The sequence below is a fragment of the Schistocerca gregaria genome, chromosome 8 (genome assembly GCF_023897955.1).
Source record: "Schistocerca gregaria isolate iqSchGreg1 chromosome 8, iqSchGreg1.2, whole genome shotgun sequence".
Taxonomy (NCBI): Eukaryota; Metazoa; Arthropoda; class Insecta; order Orthoptera; family Acrididae; genus Schistocerca; species Schistocerca gregaria.
Window position 1 is genome coordinate 127,807,227 of NC_064927.1, and position 19,314 is coordinate 127,826,540.

Genomic DNA, 19,314 nt, shown 5'->3' on the forward strand with positions numbered 1-19,314 from the left:
CGTAAAGAAATATGAATGTTTTAGTTGGACCACTTTCTTCGCTTTGTGATAGATGGCGCTGTAATAGTCACAAACATATGGCTCACAATTTTAGACGAACAGTTGGTTCAAATGGCTCTGAACACTATGGGACGTAACTTCTCAAGTCATCAGTCCCCTAGAACTGAGAACTACCTAAGCCTAACTAACCTAAGGACATCACACACATCCATGCCCGAGGCAGGATTCGAACCTGCGACCGTAGCAGTCGCCCGGTTCCAGACTGTAGAGTCTGAAACCCAGGTGGCAACAGGTAGGTTTTTTAAATTAAAATACAGAACGTAGGTACGTTTGAACATTTTATTTCGGTTCTTCCAATGTGATACATGTACCTTTGTGAACTTATCATTTCTGAGAACGCATGCTGCTACAGCGTGATTACCTGCAAATACCACATTAATGCAATAAATGCTCAAAATGATGTCCGTCAACCTCAATGCATTTGGCAATACTTGTAATGACATTCCTCTCAACAGCGAGTAGTTAGCCTTCCGTAATGTTCGCACATGCATTGACAATGCGCAGACGCATGTTGTCAGGCGTTGTCGGTCACTATCAATGGACCACCCTTTCCTTTTACAAAATCAGGCTCCTAACCTTCCGCAGGAGTACTTCTGTCTGTTTGCCACGTTCACTGATCTCTTTCCCATGTCTTCCGTTTTCCTTCATAACGCTTCCCAAGTACTTGACTATTTCCACTTCTTAAGTTATTCATTCCAATCCTTATTCCGCTGTTTGGCCTGTTTTTCTTTCTAGATGAACGAAAGAAATAAGTAAGAAAGAGAAATGTTATTACATTAGTTTTTAGAGGTGAAAATTAGAAATTTGTCATTGCTCCTTATACAGTGGTGTGCAGTACTCGCAATATGGGAAAACTGCAGTATTCAGTCCTGATCAGTCTGAGCCGGTTTCGGTAATCCTTCCACGTTTTCTTGTTCCTGGTACCTGATACTCAGTTTGCTTATAGAGAAGAAGGGCCGAAAAGGCTCGAGAAAATTCCAGAAACTATGTATGGATTCCTTTAAAATCTCTTGCGATTCTTTCAGTATAGTAACTGGTTGCCGTAAAGTAATAATGGGCCTGTGTGAAAGGACCCTTGGTTCAACGAAGATACGGACGTGACTTTTCCCGAAAACTAGACGAAACTCGAGCCGGCAGTCATAGGCTGGGGAAAGGGGGATCCTGCTGGTGGGGGTAGGGCAAGGGTGGTGCGACCAGACGCCTCAGAGACCACCGCTGCGTTGCTTGCTGCATAGCGCGTGGAGCTGCAGACCCGCTGATACCAACGGCGCACCGGCTCGTCATGGGCGCCACTGCTTCTACTGAGTGAGTACCCCATCTGGAACGCTGTTTAATTCCGTCACTCGTCGATGTAATTGCTACTTCAGATTCTCCGCAAGTACTGGTTGGTTGTAATTAAAGTTAAGCTGCTCACAGAGGCCCAGTGTGAGATGTAATTATCGTCGAATCGTTGGTAGATATTGCTGTGTGGTAACGCAGGAACCAATTTTCACTGGCGAAAAACAATAATAAGGAATAGGTTCCCAGATATATGAATGGCTCGAAGACTTATTAAGTAACAGAACCCTGTGTGTTCTCATCGGCGCCGAGAGTCTATTACAGATAAGGATATCGTCAGCAATACCCGAGGGAAGTGTGATGAGACCACTGTTAAATGATCTGGCGGACAGCGTATGCAGCAATCTGCGGTTTTTTACTGATGTTGCTGTGGTGTACATGAAGGTGTCAAAGCTGAGTGATTGTAGTATGATACAAATGGCTTATACAAAAATTATAGCTGGTATGATTAGCTGGCTCTAAATGTAAAAAAAAAAATGTAAGTGCAGATGAATAGGGAAAACAGCCCCTTAATGTTCGAATATAGCATTAGAAGCGAGCTGCTGGACTAAGGCACATCGATTAAATATAAAGGCTTAACATAGCAAAGTGATATGAAATTGAAAGAGCATCTACAAGACTGTAATAGGCAAGCCGAATGTTCGACATCGAGCTATTCAAATATGTTCAAATATGTTTGAATACCTAAGGGACGAAACCACTGAGGTCAAGGATCCCCAGACATACACACTACTTAAACTAACTTATGCTACGAACAACACAAAGAACTTTAGTAAAGTGTGGTTTATCACTGAAGGAGACCACATTGTGCGACCTACTCTTGAGAACTGCTCGAGTGGAAGGGATCGGCACTAAGTCGGATTAACGGAAGAAATCGAAGCAATTCAGAGGCGGGATGCTAGATTCGTCACAAGTAGGTTTGAACGAGACGCAAGAAATCCAATAAATTTTTGGTATACGATGTTGCTGTTGTTGCTGTTGTTGTTGTTGTGTTCTTGAGTCCTGAGATTGGTTTGATGCAGCTCTCCATGCTACTCTATCCTGTGCAAGCTTCTTCACCTCCCAATACCTACTGCAACCTACACCCTTCTGAATCTGCTTAATATATTCATCTCTTGGTCTCTCTCTATGATTTTTACGCTTCACTCTGCCCTCCAATACTATATTGGTGATCTCTTGATGCCTTGGAACATGTCATGCCAACCGATCCCTTCTTCAAGTCAAGTTGTGGCACAAACTGCTCTTCTCCCCAATTCTATTCAATATATCAATTAGTTATGTGATCGACCCATCTAATCTGTAGCATTCTTCTGTAACCCCACATTTCGAAAGATTCTATTCTCTTGTTGTCTAAACTATTTATCGTCCATGTTTCACTTTCATTCAAGGTCACACTCAGTACAAATACTTTCAGAAACGACTTCCTGACGTTTAAGTCTATACTCGATACTAACAAATTTCTCTTCTTCAGAAACGCTTTCCTTGCCATTGCCAGTCTACATTTTATATCGTCTCTGCTTCGACCTTCATCATTAATTTGCTCCCCAAATAGCAAAACTCCTTTACTACTTTGTCTCATTTCCTAATCTAATTCCCGCAGCATTACCCGACTTAGTTCGACTACATTCCATTATCCTTGTTTTGCTCTTGTTGATGTTAATCTTATATCCTCCTTTTAAGACACTGTCCATTCCGTTCAACTGATCTTCCAAGTCCTTTACTGTCTCTGACAGAATTACAATGTCATCGGCGAAATTCAAAGTTTTTATTTCTTCTCCATGGATTTTAATACCTACTCCGAATTTGTCTTTTGTTTCCTTTACTGCTTGCTCAATATACAGATTGAATAACATCGGGGAGAGGCTACAACCCTGTCTCACTCCCTTCCCAACCACTGCTTCCCTTTCATGTCCCTCCACTCTTATATCTGCCATCTGGTTTCTGTACAAATTGTAAATATCCTTTCGCTCCCCGTATTTTACCCCTGCCACCTTCAGAATTTGAAAGAGAGTATTCCAGTCAACACTGTCAATAGCTTTCTGTAAGTCTACAAATGCTAGAAACGTAGGTTTGCCTCCCCGTAATCTATCTTCTAAGATAAGTAAGATAAGTCGTAGGGTCAGTATTGCCTCACGTGTTCCAGTATTTCTACGGAATCCAAACTTATCTTCCCCGAGGTCGGTTTCTACCAGTTTTCCATTCGTCTGTAAAGAATTCGCGTTAGTATTTTGCAGCTGTGGCTTATTAAACTTATTTTTAGGTAATTTTCACACCTTTCAACGAGCAACTTAAATCGGAAAGACCACATAGATAACATTGTGGGGAAGGCGAAACAAAGACTGCGATTTGTTGACAGAACACTTAGACGATGCGACAAACCCACTAAAGAGACAGCCTACATTACACTTGTCCGTCGTCTGCTGGAATATTGCTGCGCGGTATGGGATCCTTGCCAGGTAGAATTGACGGAGGACATTGAAAAAGTGCAAAGAAGGGCAGTTCGTTTCGCGTTATCGCGCAACAGAAGTGAGTCTGTCACTGATATGATACGCGAGATCGAGTGGCAGTAGCTGAAAACAAGGTTTTCTTTGCGGCAAGATATATTTACGAAATCTGAATCAGCAACTTTCTCTGCGAATACGAAAATATGTTGTTGACACCCACCTATGTAGGAAGAAATGACTATTATAATAAGAGAAATCACAGCTCGAACGGAAATATTTTAATGTTCCTTTTTCCCACGCGCCATTCGAGAGTGGAATGGTAGAGAAGTAGTATGTTAATGGAAATGACTGTTTGGCGTCATTGGCTGGGAGGCCCCTTGTGGGGGCGGATCGGCCGCCTTGCTACAGGTCTTATTGCATTCGACGCCACATTGGGCGACCTGTGCGCCGGATGGGGATGAAATGAAGGCAGCACAACACCCAGTCCCTGAGAGGAAAAAATCCCCAACCCAGCCGGGAATCGAAATCGGGTCTGTAGGACGGCAATCTGTAACGCTGACTACTCAGCTATCGGGGCGGGCAGAGAAGTAGTATGAAAATGGTACAAATGAACCCTCAGCCAGGCACTTAAGTGTGAATTGCAGAGTAACCATGTAGATGAAGTATTACGGAGATGCTTCGGGAACTCAGATGGAATTCTTGGAGGGAAGGCGACGCTATTTTCGGGGTAGGCTCTTGAGAAAATTTAGAGAACTAGCATTTGAAGCTGACTGTAGAACGATTCTACTGAAGGCAACATACCTTTCGTGAAGGGACACCGAAAATAAGAGAAATTTCGACTCGTTCGGAGGGATATTAAGAATCATTTTTTCCTCGCTCTATTTGCAAGTGGAACAGGAAAGGTAGTGACCAATTGTGGTACACGGTGTTCTCTGCCACGCACCGTAAGGTAGCTTGCAGGTTATGTATGTAGCTGTAGAATCTCTTACGTATTATACTTTTTACAGTCCTGAAGTTCTTCATATAGATCTAACCCGGTCATCTTACAGTTGACGTACAGCCTTAATGACAAATACGCTATTATTAAAGACAGAAGCTATTCCACAGCACGGCAAATAGCAATGTGGGATTACATTTCTTCTTCCCGTGTAGCTCACAGTTTCTTTCAACATTTCAGCTGGAAGCCGCTTCTGCAGTAGGTGTTCCGACCTGTCAAATGCGGTCCAGTGCAGCGAACATGACAAATGTGTGATTGGACAGTGCAATTTTGCATCTGTTTGTCGATAAGAAAAGGGCTTATATGCATCCTGATGGTCGACTAAGGTGGCATACTACTCAGGCAGTATAGTGAAGAAGGAAATAACGCTATTGGAAAGAAACTCGAGCGTAAATAATCTTTTTCACACACTATGTGGACTTTAGGAAGAAGAGCGCACGTGGTGCGAATCTTATGATAATTCCTCATCCATGCGCTTTACAGCGAATAACAAAGTGATGATAAAATGAGTAACTGCAAATCCAAATTTATGGGTAGTTCTAACGCACGCCCGAGGTGTAGCATATTCTCTGGCTGTGAATGCATCAGAAAAGTCCTTAAATACCAGAACCCTAGTCAGGAAACGCAATAGGTGCAAATATGCCCACCCCGCGCTGAGGCCCTCAGTCTTGGCTTGTCAGCCGTTGAGAATGGAGCTCCCACTGGATGTTATCGCCGAGTGCGAATTGCGCGCAGTTATTCGGTATTTGAACGCAAAGGGCACTGCGTCGATTGAAATCCATCGCCAATTGACGGAAGTGTATGGTGAGTCTTGCATGGATGTCAAAATGTTCGTAAGTGGTGTAGAGAGTTTGCAGCTGATCAGACCGAAATTCACGACGAACAAAGGAACCAAAGAGAGCGTCAATTTCTGAAGAAACGGTGTTGAAGGTGGAGCAAAGCATGCGCGAAGCTCGGCGGATCACCCTATATCATCTCTGCACGTTGGTTCCTGAGGTTTCCCGAAGTACCGCTCGCAGAGTTTTAACGGAAACATTGAACTACCGGAAGGTGTGCGCAAGATGGCTGCCACGCATGCTGACTGAATACCACATGCTACAACGAGTTTATGCTTCCCGCGCATTTCTACACCTCCTTTCACGCCAGCTCATAACTTTCTGAACAGCTTGGCGGCGAGCTGGTATGACATGGGCATACAGAAACTGCCACAGCGTCTACAAAAATGCATCGACAAAAATGGTGATTATGTCGAAAATAGCTAAATGTTCAAGCTGTAAACTGATGTAAACCATTGTAGAAATAAACAGGTCTATGTACTTATCAAAAAAATAGGAGACTTTACTTTTGGGATTACCCTCGTAACATTATGCATTCCCACACCGTCACCTGGACCACCGAAACGATCATGTTCGACAGTACTGGGCCTACCCTTATATGGCGAGAGGTGGGAACACATATAATTACCAAGAACATTGTCGAACGTATAATCCTTGTAATTTTCCCGTCGTAAAGAGCGTTCCATGAAGTTTCGGGAATGCAGCCGGATGAGATCGACTTCTCGCCACGATATTTCGGCTGCCAACCGTTAATTACCTTCAGATGTGTTGCAGACACTCACCTGAAGATGGCTGAATGGTTGTCAGCCGAAATATCGGTTCAAGAAGTCAACATTTCCGGCTACAATCCCGAAACTTCATGGATCTGTCGAATCTGACCGTTTTGATGGTCCAAATGTTATGATGTGGGGAGGCATAATGCTGGATGTTGCGTACTTACATCAGATTCCTTGAATGTGGCACACTCATCAGTCAGCGTTATTGTGACACTGTACTCCTTCCCCATGTGGGTCTTTCCAGAGGAGTATTTGGCCTTCACTTCATTTCTACAGATGAAAATGCGTGCCTGCGTCGAAAACCGCCTGTGGAGGGACTCTTGGTAAGAAAGGGTATTCGGAGAATGGACAGACCTGCCCGTTTCTCTGACTTAAATTCCATGGAGACGTGCGGGACTCATGGGGGAGACGTTTTGCAGCATGTCCACCACCATGCAGCTGTTGTCAACCGCTCTGGAGGAGGTTCAAAAAATGGTTCATAATGGCTCTGAGCACTATGGGACTCAACACCTGAGGTCATCAGTCCACTAGCCTTAGAACTACTTAAACCTAACTAACCTAAGGACATTACACACATTCACGCCCGAGGCAAGGTTCGAACCTGCGGCCATAGCAGCAGCGTGGTTCCGGACGAAGTGCCTAGAACCGCTCGGCCACAACGGCTGGCGCTGGTGGAGGAACTATTTACCAACCTCGTGGCTAGGAAGGGACCATGTTGCAGAGTACGAATTGCTATCAGCGGTGACCACTCAGCTTCTTTAGAAACATGTCAAGCCTTTTGTGATATCCAGGGAGCCTGCGTAAATCTAGTTTACTAACGAGCGGCGTTTGAAAAGTCCGTGCGAAGTCCGAGAGGTGGCACGACCGGAGGTCATGTTTAGTTGGAACTTTAATAGATAGGTATTCAGCTATCACAGGTCCTGCAGACCACATGCTGCTTCCACAAACTGCCTCCATTCCTTCCTGTTTTGTGCCCGGTTCCTCTAGGTGCCTTCAATTCCCAGGACTGTTAGGTCTTTCGCCAGGTCGTCCATCCAGAGCTGTCTTGGTCGTCCAATGGGGCGTTTGGTGCTTGGTTTCCCCGCTAGTGCCATCTTCGCCTGTCTTCCATTTGGCAGACGGGCTACATGGTCCTCTTCTGCAGGATTGCTGGTTGTCGCATCAGAAGGTAGATTTCCTCGTTTTTCCTCCTCCTCCATTCTCCGTTATCTAAAACTGGTCCCCATATCTTCCTCATTACTCTTCTTTCAAATATTAATAGTTTGTCCCTTTCTCGCTTAGTCATGCTCCACGTTTCTGAACCGTACGTTACTGCTGGGCATATCATTGTGTTGTAGATTTTCATCTTAGTGTTCACTGAGATCGATATAGGACCAAGCGTCTCTCTGAAGGAATCAATGCATTTCGTTCCCACTGTTATTCTTTCCTTGATGTCGATTTTTATGTTGTTGTCCGTGGCAAACCAAGATCCCAAGTATTTGAACTGGTTTACTCTCTTGAACCTCTTGCCATCTATCTCAAGATACGTGCTCGTGTCTTCTTTCTAATTGTTTGAACTCTGTTTTGACGCGATTCACTTTGAGCCCTTCCTTCTGTGCATTATTGTCCATTTTCTGGTACATTTCTTTCAAGTCGTGCTTTGATTCACTTAATAGTACTATGTCATCTGCATATGCTAGACAATTGAAGTTACCGTCCATCTCTACTCCAGCCCGCTCCTGTTGCCTACACTCCATTATTATTTTCTCTAAGATGACATTGAACAGAACACATGAGAGAGCATCCCCTTGTCTGAAGCCTGTCTCGAATGTTTCTGACGTGGCTCCTCGGAAACGTACTACTGCCTTTGACCCTTCCATACAAACTTGCACAATTCTCACTAGCTTCTCGGAGATTCTGACGTTCCGCATTGCACTGTATTCCTGTTGATGCTGTCATATGCACGTTGAAAATCGACGAACAGGTTGTAGATATCTTTATCATATTCCCAATGTTTTTCAAACAATTGTCTTTGGAACTTTAATATTTGAAATATTTATTTACAGCTCTTAAAAATTGGTTCGTGTTTCAAAGTTTCACTGACCTTTACAGTAGTCGCCAGCATTGTGTATAACCCACTTCCAGCGATGTGGAAGTCGTAGCATACTCGTAGCAGTGCCAGTTGTGTTGACAGTTCGAGCGCTCGAACTGTCAACACAACTGGCACTGCTAAGAGTCTCCTACGACTTCCACATCGCTGGAAGTGGGTTATACACAATGCTGGTGACTACTCTGAAGGTCGGTAAAACTTTGAAACACGTGTCTATTTTGTACGAGGTGTAAATAAATAGTTGCCACTAGTAAAGTTCCAACCCTCGTATCTTCTCGTCCAACTTGTGTTAGCAACTTTTCAAGTTCTTCCTACACTAAATCACGACGACCCTAATAATTTTTTTGAATATTTTTAACGTATCCACAAGTTGTCTTCAACAGCAACTTTGTGCTAGTTCCTTTAAAGTTTTCATCGAAAAAAAAACTATGCTTCAGATCACTTCGATTGCATTTAGATCTCAGTGATAGGGAAGTAATCACTGCTCTTTTAAATACTATTCAAAATCCACTCTAAGACAAAAAAATCGACGCACCACGAAAGAATTATCCGAATGCGATGAAAATCGGTAGATATGCTTTACATGTGCAGACAAAAAAATTATTACAGTTTATCAAAAATTGGATGAATTATTCACAAGAAAGGGCTTCACAAATTGAGCAAGTCAATGACGCGTTGATCCACCTCTAGCCGTTATGCAAGCAGTTAGGCAGCTTGGTACTGTTTGACAGAGTTGTTGGGTGTCCTCCTGAGGGATACTGTAGTAAATGTTGCCCAAGTTGGCTCGTTATATCGTCAAAGTCCCTAGTTAGTTGGAGGGCTCTGCCCATAATATTCCAAAAGTTCTCAAGTAGATAGAGACGCAACGACTTTGCTGGCCAAAGCAGGCTTCGACAAGCATGAAGACAAGCAGCAGAAATTCTCGCCTTGTGCGGGTGTGCATTATATTGCTGAAATGTAAGCCCAACATGGATTGGCATGAAGGACAAAGAAGGGCGAGACACAGAATATTGTTGAAGTTCCGTTATGCTGTAAGGGTGTCGCGGATGACAACCAAAGGGGTCCTGCTATAAAAAGAAAGGCACCCCAGACCAGTACTCCTGGTTGTTGGGCCTTATGGCGGATGGCAGTCAGGTTGGTCTCGTACCACTATCCGGGGTGTCTCCAGACTCGTCTTCGCTGGTCTTCGGAGCTAAATTCGAAGCGTAATTCATCACTGAAGACAATTCTACTCAATGAGATTCCAGGCCAAAGTCGTGTCTGGAGACGCTCGAGACATCCTCGGGTACCAACATGACTGTCGCCTCCCATGTGGACCGAAAACCAGGACTGATAGTCTGGGATGCCATTTCTTTTTTTTAGCAGCTCTCTTTGGTTGTTATCCACGGCATACTTCCAGAACAGCAGTACGTCTACGATATTCTATGCACTGTTTTGTTGCTCTTCACGGCAAGCCAGAAGAGTCTTAGGAGTCATCTTGGCTCCAGTGGAAGGTTTTCGCAGTTTTATACGACTTTAGCACGACTCACGAGGGTGTTCAGAATGCCACATTTTTGTGGCGAATGGTGGTGGATGAGACCCAGCAGATACCGATCCGTCTATATGATTTTCCTGTAGACACCGTGGCTGAGGTTGGCATTATTTTTTTTTTTTTTTCGGCGTACGAGGACGCCAACGAAGAGCAATGCACCATCTATTTCTATTTACATCGTAAACCTGATGTTGTTGTGGATGCCATTCAGGTGTCCTAAGAATTCTCCTAATTTTTCACGTCGATGGGGCCAGATGATAAATGTTTCGTAACGACAAAAGCAACCTGACATAGAGCTGTGACAAAGCGATAGCTGCAAATTTCTCCATATAAATGTCCGTCTGCTTAGCTGAGTGGTAACGTGCTTGCCTACTAAGAGGCGGGCCCGGGATCGATTCCCGACCAGGTTGGAGATTTTCTTCGCTGGTGGACTAAGTGTTGTGTTGTCCTCATCATCATTTCATCATCACCGGCACGCAAGTCGCCGAATGTGACGTCGCTTGAAATAACACTTGCATTCGGCGGTCGAACTTCTCCTGATGGTGCCTTGTGGCCAACAATGCCACACGCTAAAAATGTTGGCTATAGGTGGGGCTAACAGGCTTTCCGTCGCCACGCCGTCTATTTGGTCGAAATAGTGGCCGCCGTAAAGGAAATACGACGTCGTCGACCTGTGGTTGAAGAAACCCTCAACTATACTATCATTGGGAGAGGAATGTATACAGTCTTTGACAGGAACAAGTATAAATTGGGAGACCACATTAAAACAGATCAATATGTCACGTTCCCCAAGATATATATGTTTAGTGTGGTGAATAAAACCGTGGGTACTTTTGATGTGATACACATAGCGCCTCACATGCAGCGTAAGGTCTGGTGATATATTTTTCTAGTCTATAATGTATCTGTCTAGGAGATTCGGAAAAGGTCGTTCCTGCGACCATTTAGGGTGATTCGTACTGGTCGCCTAGTAAGCCGTCTACAAAGAAAATCTTTTTTTTTAGGTGGGTGCATCCTATTTGTTGTGCGAATAAATGCAATAGATAATCTTCAGCGTAGGCGAACAACAGGGGAGGGCACATGAAACAATTCCGCAGCTCTTGACATATCGTGGAGGTAGCTGAAGCATTTGCGCACAGATCAGAAATTAGTAATCCCTAGAAGATGTTTAATACCGACTTTATCCAGGATAATCACCTCACTATGGAGAGGAAAAGACTGAAGTTTATTCAAACATGCTATTTCCAGCTGAAGCAACTCATTGATTGTCAGACCCTGGAGAGCTACCAAACTGAGGAGATGTTGACAATTAACTTTCAGCTGTTGTTCTAAGTAGTCCCAGATATTTTCTGTAGGATAAAGGTAGAATGATTCAGCAGTCCAGTCGAAGTACATTAGAGTGCTTGATTGTTTGTCAAACCAAAAATGTATCCATGCAGTTCTGTAAACGCAGCCACTAATGTCTTGGCAGTGTCAATAGCAGACTAGTCATGAAGATGCGGAAAACACTTGTTCACCGCCGGCCGAAGTGACCGTACGGTTCTAGGCGCTGCAGTCTGGAACCGCGAGACATCTACGGTCGCAGGTTCGAATCCTGCCTCGGGCATGGATGTGTGTATTGTCCTTAGGTTAGTTAGATTTAACTAGTTCTAAGTTCTAGTGGACTAATGACCACAGAAGTTGAGTCCCATAGAGCTCAGAGCCATTTGAACCATTTTTGAACTTGTTCACCGTGAATGTTGAGAAAGACGACATGGTTCTTGGCGACGATAACCTGAATGACTCACCTGAGCCTTGGTATATAGCATCTCCAAAACATCACAAACCCTCATCCGGCCAAAACTACGTTAACCACACACGGCGAGTAAAATGCATCACTAGGATGTCGGTACACTCAACGCCTTGCATCACTTGAAAAGAGGCAAAATTGCTGCTCGTCGGACTGCAGTATACGCCTCCAGTCAGTATCTCACCGTCTGCCTGTTTAACGGTCAACGTGTCTGACTACCATGCAATGGCTCTGAATTCGATTCCCTGAAGGGGTAGGAGATTTTCTCCTCTGGGACTGCGTGTTGTGTTTTCCTCATCACAATTTCCTCATAGATGACTCGCAAGTCGTCCGGTGTGGTGTCAACTGAAAAAATAACTTGCAACTCGGCGGCCGAACTTTCTCAAGTGGAGACTGCGGGCCATCAATGCCATACGATCACTTCTTTTTTTCTGTATTGTTTAGGCCACCGAACACATCCACCTTTATGTGCCGCCGTGAGCAATAGCTTTTAGGCACGCACCCAACTCCAGAAGTCCACTGGATCCAGGGCCTACAGCAATGTTCGTTCGCAAACGGTTTGCAATAGAGCTGCATTCACAGTCGGCAGTAATATCTGTCAGACTGAAACCGACTTTCGTTGATAAGGCGTGACCCTCCTCTCCAGTCGGTTAGTATCTTTTTACAGCAACTGCTATTACGCCGTGTTATGTCGCTGCGAGTAGTACGCAATTTCTGGTGAACACGTTGGACAGGCCTCGTTAGTACAGGAACAAATCCGTCAGCTTCGTTGTCATAAGCACGTTCAAACGCAGTAACTCCTTCTGCCCTTCTGTCACGTTCCCACATAGACTCACCTGACTACACTTATTGTTTACGACCAACTGACACGTGCAAACCATTTCACTGTGTTGACTTAACGCAGCGTGGGCCGTAGCTTGACTGTCTGGTAGCTGTTCCACAAAATTTACGGCGCTGCAAAGCGACCAGTCCTCTTGTAAGCGGCGACTAATATTTTGTCTGGTAAACTTATTTCAGACATTCAATTTATATCTCTACTGTTGGCTATGATGAGGTTGCTGATGCCCAGAAGCTCATTCTTTCGGTTTGCGTCATGCAGTTAGAAAGACAGTAAAAGTACATTAATTTCGTTCAAAGTGATATTATGACTTCTTCTGGTCACATGTTCTTGACTACCAGAAGGCATAGATTAAACAATATGTGTATGGCCTTATCTCGTAACAGACAGTCCGCACTGCGGTACAGAAACTCTACATGGGAATGGGCATACAAATGTATGTTCAGGTTACAGTCTCTTAAAAAGTATGAATTTATGATGTAAGCTGTTACGTATTCTGTTGCTATGGTAATGGTGATATTATTAGCACTGTATACAGAATTACTGATAGATCGCGGAACTACTCATATGAAAGGAATTTCATACGACTTAATCACCTTGTCACGTCGACCCGTGCGAATAGATTGGGTGGGAGGGGGGGGGGGGAGGGGGGTTGTTTGGGGGAGGAGACCAGACAGCGAGGTCATCGGTCTCAACGGATTAGGGAAGGACGGGGAAGGAAGTCGGCCGTGCCCTTTGAAAGGAACCATCCCGACATTTGCCTGGAGCGATTTAGGGAAATCACGGAAAACCTAAATCAGGATGGCAGGACGAGGGATTGAACCGTCGTCCTCCCGAATGCGAGTCCAGTGTGATAGCCACTGCGCCACCTCGCTCGGTGCGAATAGATGGTGAGTCTGATACAAATCCGGTGTAGGTTGCTGGGGAAGCATCTATCGTAGAACCCTCAAACTAAAAGCCATGCCCAGTTCTTGGAATAAAGCATGGGGCACATCTGTCTAGAAGAAGGGTAATCCATAAAGCTACTGTCCAATATCCTTGACATCGATCTGTTGTAGAATCTTAAAAAATATTCGGAACTCAAAGGTAACGGGATATCTCGAACAGAATGTCCTCCTCCATGCCAACTAGCACGGATTACACAATCATCGATCATGTGAAACCCCACTCGGACTTATATAACATCCTGAAAGCTATGGATCAAGCCAAGCCAAATCTACGCTTATTATCAAAAGAACAATCGTGTGGGGCATCAGGCGAAATTTGTAACTGGGCTGAGGATTTTTTGTTAGGGAGGAGGCAGCATGTGATCTTGGATGGAGAGTCATCGTCAGATGTAGAAGTAACTTCGGGTGTGCCGCAGTGAAGCGTGTTGGGACCCTAGCTGTTAACGTTGTATAATAGTGAAATTCGGACAATAAATGTTCAGTGTAAAATTGTGCACTACACAAAAGAAAAAGCGTAGTATCCATGACTATCATACCAGACAATCACACTTCGAGTCGACCAATTCCTATGGGTACTTGAGTATGAAACTTTGTAGGCATATGTAATAGAATGATCATCTTGGCTCAGTCGTAGGTAAAGCAGTTGGTAGTCTTCAGTTAGACTACTGGGAAAATGCAGTCAGTGTAAAAATGAGATTGGATAACTCGTGCAATCCTTTCTGGTATATTGAAACTTGTACACAGAAGGGCAGCACAAATGGTCACAGGTTTATTTGACCCAAGTAAAAGTATCACGAAGATGCGGAAGAAACTGAACTAACAGACTCATGAAGATAAACGTAACATATCCTGAGAAAGCCTGTTTACAAGGTATCAAGGACCGGCTTTAAGGATGATTTAGGAACATATACAACCCCATATTTATTGCTCACACGGTGAAGGCCAGGACAAGATTAGATTAATTATAACACGCATAGAGTTATTTAAACAATGATTTTCCCCTCTCCCAGTACACGAATGGAAAAGGTAGAAATCCCAACAAGTGGTATAATGGGACATACCCTCTGAAATGAACTTCACTGTGGTTTACAGATCACAGATACGGATGTAGATGTAGATAAGTGAGAGAGATTAGGTAACGTCTACCACGTGCCCAACCTTTAAAACACGGTCTTGCGAGCTTAACGAGTATCGGACCAGACTTGTGAGTAGATTCAGGACTTCCTTGCACGTAGGACGCAACACGTCGCTCTTAACGGAACAAAATCGACATTTCAGTGGAATCCCTAGGACACTTAGTGTTTTCAATATGTGTACCAGTGATCTATTGGACAGTCTCAGAAACTCCATAAGGCTGTTCATAGACGATGCTGTTGCTCTATACATATTTAGTAATGGCATAAGACTAGTGCATAAAAGGAGGACCTGCAGAATATCGATTACAGCTGGAAGGAATGACATTTGACTTTGACGTTAACATAAATAAACGAAGAAATTCGCTACAGCTCGCTTACAAAGTTGATATCAAATCACTCGAAACAGTAACTACCGTAAAATACCACCACTAACACCTCATTAGGTGGTCTAAGAACACTTGAGTGTTGCTCATCATTTTAGGATCCTCACAATATTGTATTAATGGGAGAGTACAGGGTGTACATGAGTCCAGGAACACTTTCAATTACTTATTGCACAAGAACCAAACATTGTACAGATGTCATACATATGTCATTTTGAAGAGAAACCCTGAAAGTTTTTTTATGTATACCGCCACAGCGTAGTTTGGAAATTTGCCGGCAGTCAGCGTTAGTCACGAATATGGCGAGTTCAGGTGCAGAGCGAGCTTGGCGTTCGACAAATACAAGCGTGCTACAGCTGTTCAACGGATGTTTAGAACCAAGTACGATAAGGAACCACCAACAAGGAAGGCCATTTACCACTGGCACAACAAATTCGTTACGACAGGTTGCTTGTGCCCAGCAAAGAGAAGCAGATGTCCCAGTGTGACAGAAGTGAATGTGAAGTGTGTAGGAGAAACATTCATAAGGAGTCCACAGAAATCGGTGCGTCGTGCATCCCGTGAACTCAGAATGGCTCCAATGACAATGTGGAAAGTCCTGCGATGTATGCTATCTATGAAACCATTCAAATTGGAGCTAGTGTAGAACCCCAATGATGCCGACAAAGACAAGCGTTTTGAGTTTTGTTTGCAGTTGCAACAATCGAATAAGGATAGGGATGGCATTGTTGGTCGCTGAATTTTTTAAGACGAAGCCACTTTTCACACTAATGGGAATGTGAATAGGCATAATTGTTGAATTCGTCCTCATGAATGCATTGAATTTGAGAGTGATTCCTCAAAGGTAAATGTTTTTTATGTCTTGTCACGTCGAAAACTACATGGGCCGTTTTTCTTTGCCGAGAGCACTGTCACTGGATATTCCCACTTGGACATGTTGCAGCAATGGCTGAAGCCTCAAATACAATCGGACTCTCTGTTCACCTTTAAGCAGAATGGGACTCCACCCCATTTTCTTCGTGAAGTTCGTGGGTTCTTGAACACTGAGTTGCCGCATCGATGGATTAGCTGTGTTACAGAATGGGACAGCTGTTTCATGAAATGGCCTCCCCGATTGCCAGATCCCACTCCGTGTGACTTTCTTCTGTGGGAGCACATTAAAGATCTGGTGTATGTATCGCCTCTACCACGTGGTGTAGCAGAGCTCCAGGAGATAATATGGGAAATGACTGGAACAGTCGACGATGCCATGCTGGAATGGGTATGGACAGAATTCGATTACCGTATTGACATCTGCCGGGTCACTCATGGTTTTCATATCAAGCTTTTCAAGTTTCTCTTCAAAATGCAATATGTATGACATCTGCACAATGTTTAATTCTTGTGCAATAAATAATTGAAAGTATTCCAGACATTATGTACACCCTGTATATGTAAGATGACTTTGACTCGCTTTAGATTGCAAGGAATGAAAAGAATGGTGACGTCATAGACTTCGCACTCTATCAACGACGTCATCAGTTACCAGTGACGTATTTAGTCTTATCAACGACGTCATCATGTGGCAGGCCACGCGCCATCCCCCTCCAGTTCCCTCCCATTCTCTCTCATTTTCCCCCTGCCCTTCTGAGATAATAACAGATTCATTCATTGTAATCGATGAAGCATGTAAACGTGTCATTTATGATTTAATTTCATTATTTAAGTTTTTATAATTATGTATAATTTAAATAAATCACGTTGTAGATCATGAACAGGGATAACGCGATCTGTACAAATAAAGCTATTGCATGCAGTGCTTCACTAAACAGCTGTATTCAGCTGCTGAGAGTGTGAATGCCATTTTGTGTCAAAATAAAATATGGAAATGAGGCTCGAAGAAGAACTAGCATTTTTCTCGGCAGAGGTGTACCATATTTGCAGAGAACTGTTCGAGAAAAAATGTACTGAACAGGCCGGCCAGAGTGGCCGAGCGGTTCTAGGCACTACAGTCTGAAACCGCACGACCGCTACGGTCGCAGGTTTGAATTCTGCCTCTGGCATGCGTGGTGTCCTTACGTTAGTTAGGTTCAAGTAGTTCTAAGTTCTAGGGGACTCAGAAGTGAAGTCCCATAGTGCTAAGGGCCATCTTGATACTGAACACAGAGACCACAGCCATTTCACAGATGCATTCAGAGGCATACAGAGGTCTCGTAATAAAGCCCCCACTGTATTCCACAATTTGAGCAATTATGACAGGCATTTCTTGATCATAAAGATTTGTGAACAAAAGACAACAAATGATGACTAAAGGTTAAATTATATTCAGGTCACTTCCTCTTTTTCTGTCGAAAATGATGCAATATACATCTTTTACGAAAAGTACTGCATTGTTCCACCAAGACAGTCACTGCAACATAAGTTTATGATGTATTGATTCACTGAATTTGTTGAGGTGCTCAGTCTAAAAGTGTGCACTACACCTGAAATCAGATGAAGGCAATGAGGACATATTTTGCCAACAATTTAGAGTCTAATCTAGTTATCAGCAGTGCATTTTCCCACAGGAGTAATGAATCATTTTTACTGGAAGATCACTTACTCTCAATTTAAAGGTTTAAAAGTTTATTTACAGGAGAAAACACAACAGAAGCTGAGTACTGAAGAGTTTCAATGTATAAAATGTAGACAAGTGTAATATTCTTCGAGACTACTCTGATTTGTAATTGAAAATTGACATGTTACTCCTTGCTGAGACTTTCGTGGTCTTTGCCTTAAGACACATGAATTGGATCCTTTACATTACTTGTGCTAGCTTGGAGTGCGATATTCCGCTGAAAACTACTAAAGCACTGCAGCTCATTACTAATATCGAAAAATTCCAGTTTGTTGGAAAGCATTAAAGGCTGTGTTATCAAGTGTTCTCTCAGACAACATGTTCATGAGCAATTATAATGACAAAGCTGTTAATTAGTTAAATATTTCATGTCATTTGAACAATTTTTTGTCAATATGGTATGGAACATCTTAATGGATATGTATACATGATTATTGTTAAGATAAATGGACAGACATCCTACAGTTTTTAAACAGAAATTCCTCAGTGGAATAACTGTGTAAGATAAATGATTTCCGTTAGATTTAAAGTTCCTTTGCTTATTGTCAGACATTTTATTTTATAAGGCAGATGATGAAAGATTTTTGTTTCTGCAAGTCAAACTCCCTTCTCAGCCATTGGCAGCTTTAACAATGTATGATAAAGGTTATTTTCCTTCTAGTGTTGTACGTATGAACCTCACTGTTCTTAAAAAGTGATGAGAGATTCATGATGAATTTCACTATCAAATATATGTATTCTGACAGTGCAACTAAAATGCCGAAAACTTTGAACAGCTATGCATCTACATTACGTCCATGCTTGAACTCAACATATTATTCTTAATTCTTGCTTTTGTGTAATCAATACTTTCTAAGTGGTGAGTTACCCCAGTTAATTATTCAATAAGACATTACTGAGGGAAAATATGACAGGCAGTTATCTCATTTATTTGTTGGTAAGACATTGTCTGTTGTACAGAACTGAATTTCCATTTCTTCTTCTTCTTCTTCTTCCTCTGCCACTCCAGGGCTAGGTCTCGCACCTGTCCCGCTATCACTGTCTCATCCCTGGTCTTGCCACACTTCTCTTGCCTCATAGACTTTACAAAGTCTTTGTAGCACCATTTCTTGTATTTGGTCTCTTTGTAATGGAGTGCCTTTAGGTCACTGGTCGCATCCCTAATTGTTCCCTTTTTACTTTGTTTCTAATTTTATCTTCCCTATCGCTACTTCAGCCATTCACAGATCTTAGAAATTTTATTTCTGATGCTTCTACCTGCCGTAAATCTTTGTTTCTCAGGTTCCCACTTTTCACCCCATATAATAAAGCGAGAACTGCCTTAACTTTATAAAATTCAGTTGTGTCTCTATCCTCGTTTTAGCCTTAAGTGTTCTCCTTGTTGTGTCACACATATGCTGGTAAATAGTAGTTTTTTGTGTATATCCATATCTTGATCAAATGATATAAGTTCTGTCCCTTATCCATTCTTTAAGCATGTCATCTATACAGATATTGAATAATGTTGTTGACCCACTGTTTTGCTCATTGATTTGTTTGTATTTCAGGCTGAAA

The 19,314-nt window shown here is 43.0% G+C and overlaps 1 protein-coding gene across 1 annotated transcript in view; it reads left to right on the plus strand.

Moving 5' to 3' along the window:
• Positions 1-1,260: 1,260 nt before the first annotated feature.
• Positions 1,261-19,314, plus strand: part of LOC126284101 (xanthine dehydrogenase-like) — a 301,701-nt gene continuing 283,647 nt past the window's right edge. Inside the window, exon 1 of the mRNA XM_049982754.1 lies at positions 1,261-1,365. Within this exon, the coding sequence (XP_049838711.1) occupies positions 1,343-1,365 (23 nt within the window). The 5' untranslated portion in view covers positions 1,261-1,342. The remainder of the gene's footprint in view (positions 1,366-19,314) is intronic.